Genomic DNA, 12,151 nt, shown 5'->3' with positions numbered 1-12,151 from the left:
ACAAGGGATCAATGACACTGGTTAGTTTTTTGTCTAAATGACACAAGTTAGTACAGGCTAAGAGTTATCTGGGAAGACGTTATCTCAGCCAAGGATTGCCTCCTTTAGATTGTCTTGTAGGCAAGTCAGGTGCGGCATTATCTTGATTACTAATTGATGGGAGAGGGCTAGTCCATAGTTGATGATGCTGCCTATGGGCAGGTAGTCTTGAGTTGTCTAAGAAAGAAAACTGATGGAGCTAGAGAGATGACTTCGTGGTTAAGAGCACTTGCTGCTCTTGCAGAGGACAAGAGTTCGGTTCCCAGCATCCACATGGAAGATGTTACAACCATCTTTAACTCATGTTCCCAGGGATCCAACAGTGAAATTGGCACCTAAAGTTACTTCAAATGATAAGTATTATGTTGATCCGTGGTTTCTGGAAGGTCATCAAAAGCAATACTAATGACAGTGTTTGGTTCTGTGCTCATGAGAGAATTTGGAATGGTAAGTGGTCTCAGAGATAGTCTTGCTCAACCAACTCATTTTCTAGAAGAGAAAAACAAGGCCCAGAGAAAAGAGAATAACCTTTTCAATGCTCCAAAGTGATCTCCTGACTCCTCGCCCACCCACATAACAGCTGTTTGAGGAGCAGAAGTGTCACAGCTCTTGAGAGCTAACCTCCATAGATCTGCCCACAACATGGCTTCCTCTCTGTTGCAGAGAAGCAGTTGCCAAAGAATGGCTTTCTGGGACTCAAGCAAAGAATGTCAGTGCTCAGATGTGCCCACTGCCATTGAAACCAGAGGACTTTGAGTGGGTAAAATCAGAGGCCAGTTTTGAGGGCCATACAAAATCCACAGTAGATGAAACACAGGCACAGTTGCGGTTATGTGCCAATAAAAGCTTATTACTTAATACTGAGATTACATGGTATACCACTTTTACATGTCACAAAATAGTCTTTACATGGTCTTAACTATCCATCACTTGAATGCCAAGTGAAAGCAGGTAGTGGGTAGAGCTTGGTCCACTCGTCAGAGCTGTGAAAGTCATGGTCACATTCATTACCTATGTACACATGCCTAATCTCCCCCAGGCTGAGTACATTGGAAATGAGTTAAGCCTCAACACAGTATTTTTTTGAGACAAGGTTTCTCTGTGTAACCTTTGCTGTCCTGGACTCACTTTGTAGACCAAGCTGGCCTTGAACTCACAGAGATCCTCCTGGCTCTGCCTCCCAAATGCTGGAATTACAGGCGTGTGCTACTGTTTTTTTAAAAGATGTATTTATTTATTACATATACACACATACATAGTATTCTGCCTGCATGTGTACCTGCACACCAGAAGAGGGCAGCAGATCTCCTTACAGATGGTTGTGAGCCACCATGTGAGTACTGAGAATTGAACTCAGGACCTCTGGAAGAGCAGACAGTGCTTTTAACCTCTAAGCCATCTCTCCAGCCCTCAACACAGTAATTTTAATAGCTCCTCTGATCCCCAGAATGCCATGTATGTGGCCAAGATAAGTGAGAAGCCAAGAGAAATGTGTACATGTCTACACAATGACTTGTACCAGCGTGCATGTAGCACTGTTATTTACAATAGTTTCAAACTAGAAAAAAGTTGAGTAAACAAAATTTGTAATCATATCAGAGAATTTTCTTCAGCCATAGTTAGAAATGAAATTGTAATATACACTGTGGTTTTACGGGTATGATTTGACCCATGATTTGACCCTTAACCCTAAGGATCAATGTACTAAAAACTTAGTTCCCAGTGTGAAATTTAGCACAGGTCGTTGGGATGCTGCTCTCAGAGTTTTCAGAGATATTTGGCTGAGGAGGGCAAAGTAGCCCTGAGTGTGCTTAGTGGCATCCCATGGGTTCGGGTCCTGGACTTTGTAAAAAAGGGAAAGTGAGCTGAGCAGCAGAATTCATCTCTGTCTGCTCTCTAACTACAGATGAAATGTGACTAGCCACGTAACATTACTGCCCCCATGACTTCCCCACTACAGTGAACTATGCATTCAAACTGGAGCCCAAATAAGTCCTTTCTTCCTTAAACTGCTCAGATATTTTTGTCAGAGCAACAAGAAAAATAACTAATACACTAAGTATATAGTATCACATGTCGGCAATCCTAGCACTTGGTGGAGTCTGGAGGACCAGGGGTTTAGGCCAGCTTTGATTACATGGTGAATATGAGAACTTGTCCCAAAGAAAGAGAAAAAAATCAAAAGCAAGACTGAGTTAAAAATCCTGCTTTACTGTGAAACCTCTTCAGCTTCTACAGTTCTTGAAGATTTCAACCTCCAAAACTATGAGCCTAATAAACTTCTTTTCTTCATCCATTTCCCAGCCTTCATTATAAGCAATTTCCCATTGCTTCATTATAGCAATAGACACGGACAAATATGTGGTCCAATGTGGATGCGCTTCAGAAACATAATCCATGGGAAAAGGTAGACACTAGAGATTACATAGTATATGACTCTCTTTGTATAGAAAGTTTACAATAAACAAGCTTTGAAGCCAGGTGGTGGTGGTTTTAATCCCAGCACTCAGGATGCAGAGACAGGCAGATCTCTGAGTTTGTGGCCAGCTTGTTCTATAGAGTGAGTCCAAGACAGCAAGGGCTACACAGATAAACCCTATATTGCAAAACCAACCCCCCAAACAAAACAAAACAAAACAACAAACAAACAAGTTTTGGAGACAGCAATGAGATTAGTAGTTTCCAGGGGCAGGAGAGATGGAGGATGACTGCTTAAGTGGGTGCAGGTTTTGCTTTATTTGGGGATGATGGAAATGTTCTAGAACTAGATAGAAGTGGTTGCTTTTTGCATTCCACTGAACCCCTATAAAAGGCTCATGCTAAATTTGTCATTGCTGTGACAAGATACTTGAGCAACACATCATATGAAAGGAAGCATTTATTTATTTAATTTATTCACTGTGTCTTTCTGCAGGTGTGTGGTATATGTGCATGTATGTGTGTGGGTGTACATACGTGTGCATGCAGAAACCAGAGGAGAGCACCAGTTGGCCAGTTCTGTCACTCTGCATTATTTCCTTTGGGCAGGATCTCACTGAACTTGGAGCTAGACTGGCAGTCACTTAGGCCAGCAATTCCCTCTCCATAGCACTGAGGTTGCAGGTACAGGCATCAGCACAACTAGATCTTGGAGTTATTTTGGCTCATGGTTTCAGTTCATTATGGACGAGAGAGGTGGGGGCAGGGAAAGGGGGGAAGAGGGAAAAGAAGAGGGAGAGAACATGTATGTCTATGTCTAAAGTCTTTTTTCCTCCCCACTTTTACTCCTCTTAAACCACCGGCTTGTGGGACAGTGCAGTTCACATTCCTTCAGAATAATTGTTTTTAAAGACAAGTTCTTAGCCAGGTGTGATGGCTCACGCCTTTAATCCCAGCACTCAGGAGGTAGAGGCAGGCAGATCACTGTGAGTTCGAGGCCAGCCTGGTCTACAGAGTGAGTCCAGGATAACCAGGGCCACACAGAGAAACCCTGTCTCAAAAACAAAACAAATAAAGACAGGGTCTTGCTACATAGCCTTGGCTGGCTTAGAACTTTCTTTGTAAAGAAGGCTGACCTGGGAATTGCAATAGACCCTTTGGATTTTTCTGTAACGCACTAGTTGGTTAATCCAGAAATACCTCACAGACACACCTAAGGTGTGCTTCACGAACATCCTATCGTGTGTGATGATTTATCTTTGTTTTTGTTTGTTTGTTGTTGTTTTGGAGAGTGGTGATAAGAGGAGGATAAGAGGACTGGGGAAGTGGGGTGAGAGGGCTTCATGCATGCTAGGCAAATGCTCTACCACTGAGCTCCACCACTAGCCCTCTTAAGCACCTCAAGAACAAATCAACTAGAACACCAAGATTAGCCAGTGCAAGGCTAACTTGTTTTATGTGAATTATACCTCAGCCCTCATTCTAGCATGCAGCTGGGGTTGAGGATCATGGAGCCAGAGAGTCTCACGTTAATTTTCTCCCAAGCCTGTTTTTGGGTGTGGGTGGGAGTTTAGGGTCTACATCAAGTGTCTTTCCTTGATCAGTCTCTCTCTCTTCACTGTTTTAAAATAAGGTCCCTCCCTGAATCTACAGCTCATAATTTGGCCATTGGCTTGCCAAGGAGCTTCAGGGATTCAACTCTGTCTCCTCCTACCCCACCTTGCCTTTTATGTGGCTTATTGGGATCTGGACTCCGGTCCTCAGGATTCCATGGCAAACACTTTATTGCCTGAGCTGTCTCTTTACCTCACCTCTTTCCTGAAGAAAAAAAAAAAGCTGTCTTAAAAGCTTGGTGTTAGAATCAAGCACAGGGCCTCTGAGAGTGGAAAAGGATAAATACCCAGCTTTTGTTGGCCTAGGAGGCAACAGTAGGTTCTAGCATGATCTCAGGGTTAAAGTGGAAGCAATGATGAAGAAAGAAAGGCAATCAAGTCACTGCAGACAGGTGTGATGGCAAATGACCCATTAGCTGTTTTGCAGGAGCTGACCCAAGTCTCGAAGGGATGTGTTGGTCTTAGAGGAATTTTTTGGTCAGGCACAGGTATTTATATTCCTTCCTGTTGAGGTTTGGAGCCTTTAACAGGAGGCTGCAAGGCTGCTGTTGGAGCAGCTACCTCTAGCTGCTAGGTGCAGAATGTTCCAGAGACATCTGTGAGGACAGAGGGATAGATAGGAGTGATCAGGAGAAGCTCATGGTTGCTTTTAAGATCTGAGACCCCAGCAACTGAAAGAGCAGTGATGCCACTTGCTAAGATAGAAGAATACTTGATGGAGGAGGAGCAGTGGGTTGCCATAGGTGCACACTTGTGTTTTAGACATTGCAACGCCCCAACAAAGTTCTATTTGAATAAAACGGCATAGCTCCCAATTAGAGCTCTGTTCACATGTATGTCTCATGGTCTCATGACTTTCCTCTGAGGTTTCTATTTTATTTATTTATTTATATATTTGTGTATATAAGCAATCCATTTGCATGTATGACTACATGACAGAAGAGAGCAAAAGAGGGCACCAGATCTCATTACAGGTGGCTGTGAGCCACCATGTGGTTGCTGGGAATTGAACTCAGAACCTCTGGGTGAACAGCCAGCGCTCTTAACCTCTGAGCCATCTCTCCAGCCCCTCCTCTGAGGCTTCTTAGGCAGCTTTACTGACAGAAAAAGATAACAGAAAGGGCCCAGATGCTGATTCTGTGATTTGAGTTTCTCAAGTACTTGGAGGGAGAGATTTCACCAGCTAAGTTCAATAAAATCCAAGAAATATTAATTCTTGTTCCTACTAAGGTCAGGATTCACAGTAGAAAATGCTGCCTCAGAAATATTATGGAGATATTAGTTATTTCTTGCCAGGAGCAGTGCAGAGGGCCTCTCACATTAGGAAGGCATGCAGGTGAAAGGGTTTGGCCTGCCTGACTTAGTGCTGCTTGGTAGTCTGCATACAGATAGACAGAGAGGAGGGCTCCTCATCATAATGAGCCCACAGAGGGAGGAAGGACCAGGTGGTCTTTTGCACCTTGTTTTCTTCCTGGACCATTATCACATGACTAGTAATGTCCTTATCTTCACCACTGTGTGGTCCTTGGGGTATTAAGAAAGACCCTCAAGCTGGGTGTGGTGGCACAAGCCTTTAATCCCAGTACTCAGGGAGACAGAGGCATGCACATCTTTGTGAGTTCGAGGCCAGCCTGGTCTACAAAATGAGTCCAGGACAGCCAGGGCTACAAAGAGAAACCCTGTCTCAAAAAACCAAAAAAAAAAAAAAAAAAAAAAGAAAGAAAGAAAAAGAAAAGAAAAAAGAAAGAAGGAAAGTCCCTCAACCCCAAGGGGAGGCTACATAGCCCTGTGGCTGAGTACATGCCTAGCATGTGTGAGGCTCTTGGATGGCTCAGTCCTCCCTCCCACTTCTTCCTCCCCCTCTCTTTCCCTTTCCTCCTCTGTCCTTTCCCTTACACTTCCTCCCTCCTCCCTTCCCTCATCTCTTCTCTCCTCACCTTCCCCTTCCCCTCCTTTTCCAGTTTTCGCTCCACTTCTCTCCTCCTCTCTTCCCCTCTTCTTCCTTTGCTAGAGATACAAGGCAGGGTCACAGTAGTTTCACACTAGTAAAACAGAGGTTTGTTTTTAAGAAAATTAGGCTTTTACACAGTACAGTTCTGAGGTTCCTTGGAGAAACTGACCTACAAAATACCAGTAATCTGACATAGTCCCCTTTGCAGTGTTGCTTTCTTCAGGCTCCACATGTTTAAACTTCTACAGTTGCCTTAGGAGAGTATAACCTTCACCCGGCCACCAAGTTTTACATGTGGTGGTTCTGGCTACTCCATTTTATACATCTCATTGCTGGTCCTTGATGCCTTTTCCCCAGCCTTTCTCTGGGAAGTTTTGTCTTCTTGGCTGGGGGAACTATTATTTTCCTTTTAGATCGGTTCTCCAGGACAGTCCTCTGTAGACAGGGTTGCTTCCGTGTCTACACATGGCGTTGAGCTAACTGCTAGTCTCCTGGCTCAATTCCTTGTGTCCTTGACTTTGCTCATTTCCCTTGTCCTGAATCCGACCTCCTAGCGTGGGCATTGAGAGTCCAGCGCCAGCCTCTCCTCCTATACTCTGCTGACTATTCTTCAGGAACTACAGGCCTGTCATGCTGCAGATCCCTTAACACCCTTCAATATTTTCCCTTTGTGTTCAGGATTTGCCCTTTGCCGTTAACATGGCATCCAAGGCCTTGCCTGACTTTGCCATATGACCAAACCTGCAAGAGGAGATATGAAGGGTGCTGTGAGGAGACTGAGGATAATTGGCTTGCAAGTCAAAAAAAGGAGGTGGGCTCCATTTCCCAAGCTTCTATTCACTTACGGGGTATACTCTGCCAGTTTCCGTATATCTGGATCCTCATGAGCCAAAGGCTCAAAGATGTGTCAACTCTTCCTGCTAGATTTTGTTTTCTTTTTCCTTTTTTCAATTTGGGGGGTAGTAGGCTTGCAAAATTTTAATTTTGTGCAGCAAGCACTTTAAACAAAACACTACTATGTTCCACGAAATAATGGACTTTTGTACCACAACAAAGCTCACAATTGCAGACGAAAGGTCAGTACTCTGGGAGTTTGGGGTTTCTTTTTCCTTCTCTGCACAGAACTGGCCAGAACCTTGAGTAAGATGTCAGCCATGGAGGAGGGGACTCAGTGAGGAACTAGACTGATGTACAGGAGAGCTTTCTTTCTTAATTCTCCCTCTTTCTGAGCACCCCTCTCTGTGGTGTGTGTGTGTGTGTGTGTGTGTGTGTGTGTGTGTGTGTGTGTGTGTGTGTGTGTCTACTGGCATTGGGCCCAAGACTTAGGGATGCAGCATGAGGCAGCTAAAGCCTTGTATGCTGGCTGAGTCCCTTGGTTTCCTGGAAATAAAGGGGAGCCTTCAGTTGGACTAGGAGGCCTTCATCTTTGTCTTCTTCCTGCTAGCTCCCAAGTGTTATTGGTGGTAAAGCACCAGGAAGGGACAAGTCTACAGTTGTGTTGTTTGTGTTTGACAGAGGGTTTTCCTGTGAAGCCTCTGCTGGCTTTGATATTGAGGCAATTCTCCTGCCTCAGGCTCTTGATGGCTGGGATTGAAGGGATAAGCCACCTCAACCATCAGACAAGAGCAATTTCAACAAGGACAGTGGTGCTTTCCTGATGGGACATCCTGGGCAGTGTCAGGGTCCTGATTGGTAAGATGCTACCTCCCACAGCTGCTTTTGCCTAAGGATGAAGGAGGCTCCTTTGTAAAAGTGGCTGGCATACAGAATTGAGGATGAATATTTTGTGAGGAAGGGTTTGCATAGCTGTTCATTTGGGTAGCAATAGAACTTCATAGTCCTGGGAAGCTGCTAAAGTCCAGAGCCCCTAAGAGGTCATGGCTTCACTGTTCACACATTTTACCCTGGGTCTGGTATACAACAAGAGGAACAGAAAGCTGGGGAGTCGTTGAGTACCAGGCTGACTCTCAGAAAGCCACTGAGCAGTGCTCTCAGCATGCTTTGGACTATGCTCCTGGGATGGCCTGCTGGATCTTGTGGATAATGACACACTTTTCTGTCTTGTGAAAAAGGTCGCTATTTTAGAAGAGGAGCTGCTTTTTCGAGTTGGTGGCAATGTTCAGGGCCTGAGAAGTTCAGGGAAGAGCTAGGGAGGTGTGCAGGATGAGAAGGAAGTGGTATGTGGACAATTCGTCCTGGACTTCATAATGCTTTGGTAATAAGTATGTTGTTTACAGTGGAGGGGATAAGGAGCATGGCTTGTCAGGGTTGCGTTTCCCATGTGTAAATCACTCTCATGTAAGATTGCCGTTTAGCAAAGGTACAGTTACCTCACTGCGTTGCTCACCAAGTTCCAGGTGGGCACTTCTATCCAACAGAAAGATTCACCAGACCTCTTAGACTCACATTAAAGGATACTGAGAGACACACTAGACCCCAGGTAGATTATCTTACAAAGGGAGATTTAGCTCATAGCCTTCTTCAGGCATTTTGATCAACAAGGATTTTGTTTATCTTGTGTAATTTGATATATTAAAAAACCATTCTTTTCTCTTAGATCTTGCGTCTGCACCTAGTCAGGTTACCTTTTATGCTTATCTTGTGTTTTAGAGACGCATCATCACCTGCCAGCTGTGACACCTAGTTCCATTGAGTCCTCATGACATCCCATCTCACAACTTTCCACCACTCCATTGACTCTTTTTGGTTCAGCCAAGTTCTGAAAGCCCCTGTTCTTGGCCACTCAGCAGCAGGCCTGCCACTATTCTCCTGGCCCCTTTGACTGTGTGGTCCCTTGGTTACTCCCTCAAAGTCGAGGCACTCCTACTCACTCATCCCCTTCCTCCAGATTATCAAGGTGACACACAAGGACATTATAGGAAATAAAGATATATCAGCTATTTCTGCTCCTCAGCTCCAGTTACAGTCCTGCTTTGCTCATGGGAAAGTCTACCAAAGCAGAGGTGGGATGGAGGGAAGAGAGAGAGAGAGAGACAGAGAGAGAGAGAGAGAGAGAGAGAGAGAGAGAGAGAGAGAGAGAGAGAGAGAGAGAGAGAGAGAGAGAAGAGAGAGAGAGGGGAGGGGGAGGGAGAGAAGAGGAGAGGAGAGGCGAGGAGAGGAGGGAGGGAGGGGAGGGAGAGAGAGGTGGGGGCAGAGAGGGAGGGGAGTGTGTGTGAGCATTTGTGGCCAGGAACACTGGGACTAGGAATAGGAGCCATCCTTTTGAAGTGACCCAGGGCAGCTCATGCTGCATAACGACATGGACTGGCACTGTGCTGCCACCTTGAGCAGTGGTGCTTTCTTTGTCCTGAGAGCTGTTTCCAGGATGCAGTAGGCTTTTGGTTGTCGCAGCAGAGAGGATATCTGCATTCTAGCTGCCGGGGAGGTGGGCTCCATTTGCTGAGATTCATGGGCAAAGAAAAGACTGTAGCTCTGCATGTGACTCTGTGTCACAGGGCATGTTTCTCTGATCAATTAAGCAGCTGTGAACTTTCGCAGTACTAACCCTGTCTGTAACCCAAGTCTCTGGAACTATTTATTCCCCAGAGCTTTTGCTATGGACTGAGCCCACCCTCTCGGTTACGTGCCATAGCACCGCAGGCTTCTACCTGGTTCCCAGCAGCCACACAAGCAGACCTGTTCTTTAGTCTAGGGCAGGGGTTTTGTTGCAGCTTTCAGCGTGTGGCAGGAAGTGTTGCCAGGGCGCTGGGGGAGGAATTTGGGTCCCAAGGTCACAGGCTGGGAGACCAAAGCTCTGGGCCAGGGTGTAGTGGTCTCATGGATGACATTCCTGAGCACCTCTGCACTGCTGCTTCCCACGCCCTGGCTTCTGGTCATGCACTGTTAGAAGTTTGCAGCCCACCTCTTAACATTTCCTTTGCGAAGATAGGGTAGGAAGGGGTCTGCAGGCATTAAGTAGGCTTGTCACCCAATCCAGATCTCAGGACCCAATGGGTGTCTATGAGCCCCGCCCCCGCTCTCTCCGTATATCCCGCCCCCAGACTGCGGCCAAGTCCCCGAAACAGCAGTATCTTAGCAATATCTCCCGGTCTCCGGCAGTGGGCCCAGCAGAGTCGCCCCTCTAGCGTGGGCTTTAAGGTGCGCCACTCCACCTCCCGCCCAGGCCGAGCAGCTCTGGGCGGGGTCCTGCGGTTGTGACAGGCTCCTCCTTCCTGGCTCCTCCCCTCCCCCTCGGGCCCTCCTGTGCTGTGGCTCCTCCAGGCCCCTGCGCCTGCTCCCAGCCATGGTGGCCTGGCGCACCGGTTTCCTCGTTTGCTTCATTTTCTCCTTGGCTACTCTGGTCCAGAGAGGTAAGGTGGGTGAGGGCTGGGGCACCCAGGGACCCCGCCCTATGGCCTCGGGGTAGCTCTGCGCATGAGCGGCCCTGTCCCCGCCTGGCTGGCCTGAGGTGGGAGGCATTGGCGACCTGGCAACTCTAGGCCTAGGGGTGAGGGTCTGAGGCTTCTGGAACTGAACCCACTGTGAATTGTATAGGTGAAAATGAGGGATGGGACCCTTCTTAGAGTTGGTTTTGAAACACTAGGACGTTAAAATCCTAGCCAAGTATTGTTGATAACAGCTGTGCCCAGGAGTGTACCTTAGGAAAACCTTGGAAAAAGCAGTCATTTTGAAATTTGGCTGTGAGGCCACCTGCAGTAAAAGCATCTGGAGAGCGTCCCAGGCGACTTTCATCAGGATCTCGGTGGCGTTGGACTGGGGCAAATTGAAAATGGGGTGGGGGCAACTTGTAGGTCTTACTAGCTCCCGACGTGCTTTTGGTGTCTATCCTTATACTTCTAGAGACTTCGGTCTTATATTGTGGAGGAGATGGACACAGAAATTGTGCTGAATCAAGGGAGCAAGTTTCTTCCACAGTGTGCAACTCAATTTGTGTTGGAGGCCGCAGTGGCATCTGCCGGGGATCTTGTTAGGAATGCAGTAGCTCATGCCCCACTGAGTCAGATTCTGTGTTTTATTTACTGTAATAACCAGGTCCCTGGGGAATTTACAGGTACATTCGAGTCTGAGTAGCATCTTCTTATGATAAATACAATCTGTGCTTAAAAATAGCATCTGAAGCATGTACCAGCAGAGTGTTCTTTCATTTATTTATGTCCTGTTTCCACTTCAGGAGAGAAAAAATGGCTCCAAGAAAACACTATAATTGTAACTGAGCAGGATTGTGCTTTCAACTTTCTGAAAATGAAGGCAAATCCAACCAGTGAAAATACAGGCTTAGGCAAACAACACTTTGTCTTAGCACTGACTTCTAGTAAGGTTTATATCACATCTAAGGAGCACTGAGAAAGAGGAGAGCTCCTAGCCCAGGAAGTTACACAAAAATGCAGATCTGGTTTTCCTAAGGGCAATCTTTCAATGAGCTACAGACCTATGGCCAGTCTGGATTCTAGGACTTGATGATGCAGAGGGCAAAGAAAACCAAGACTTGTATCTCTGCAATGACAGCCCAGTAGAGGGGGAAAACCAGTGTAAACCTCGGATCTATGTGGTAGACTGCTATGGAGAGAAGAAAGCAAAGTCACAGGGACAAAGGGCTTTTTTCAGTTTCCCTTTTGGATACAATTTTTATAGTCTAATGGAATTTTGTAGAGAAAAGTATCCAGCAGCCCACCTTATCCTTGAGGGCTGTGTTCCAAACACTACAGGAGACGATGCTTGAGATGACAGCTGTGGCTTTTCCCCTTTGCTAAAATTCAACCATGAAGCTCTGTGCATGCTAGATAATTGCATCTTACAGCATGGAGGTTTGGAAACTAGACTATAAATGGCCAAGCCTTAGGTGTTCCTGCTTTGAGTGGAGAGAGATTGAGGAAGCTGGTAGAGCTGAGGTCATGCAGTGATTAATTGGCAGCTAGGGGTTGCTCCCAGGCTTTGGTGACGCCATAGTAGCCATCTTAAAACACTAGACCTTGAGGCTGCCCCACTTCTAACCTTCTGTGGCTTGCTGAAAATGAGTTCTCTAACCCTGTTTGATCAGTCCGTATGATGACTAACAGTTACCAAGGTGCCTTTGATCCAGGGATGTGTCCCTGTTAGATCAATGATCACTTTTCACATGTCATGTATATCATAAATCCTCGCTTGCTTTTGTTTGTTTTGTTTTGTTTTT

The 12,151-nt window shown here is 46.2% G+C and overlaps 1 protein-coding gene across 1 annotated transcript in view; it reads left to right on the top strand.

Annotated features, from left to right (window-relative positions):
• Nucleotides 1-9,280: 9,280 nt before the first annotated feature.
• Cd99l2 (CD99 molecule like 2) overlaps nucleotides 9,281-12,151 on the top strand; it is a 76,131-nt gene continuing 73,260 nt past the window's right edge. The window contains exons 1-3 of the mRNA XM_051141943.1: nucleotides 9,281-9,351; nucleotides 10,023-10,119; nucleotides 10,822-11,032. Coding sequence (XP_050997900.1) covers nucleotides 9,281-9,351; nucleotides 10,023-10,119; nucleotides 10,822-11,032 — 379 coding nt within the window. The remainder of the gene's footprint in view (nucleotides 9,352-10,022; nucleotides 10,120-10,821; nucleotides 11,033-12,151) is intronic.

This window comes from Acomys russatus, chromosome X, assembly GCF_903995435.1.
Source record: "Acomys russatus chromosome X, mAcoRus1.1, whole genome shotgun sequence".
In the NCBI taxonomy this organism is placed as follows: Eukaryota; Metazoa; Chordata; class Mammalia; order Rodentia; family Muridae; genus Acomys; species Acomys russatus.
Note: the sequence above shows the minus strand (reverse complement) of the source record. Positions and strands in the feature narration are given on the sequence as shown.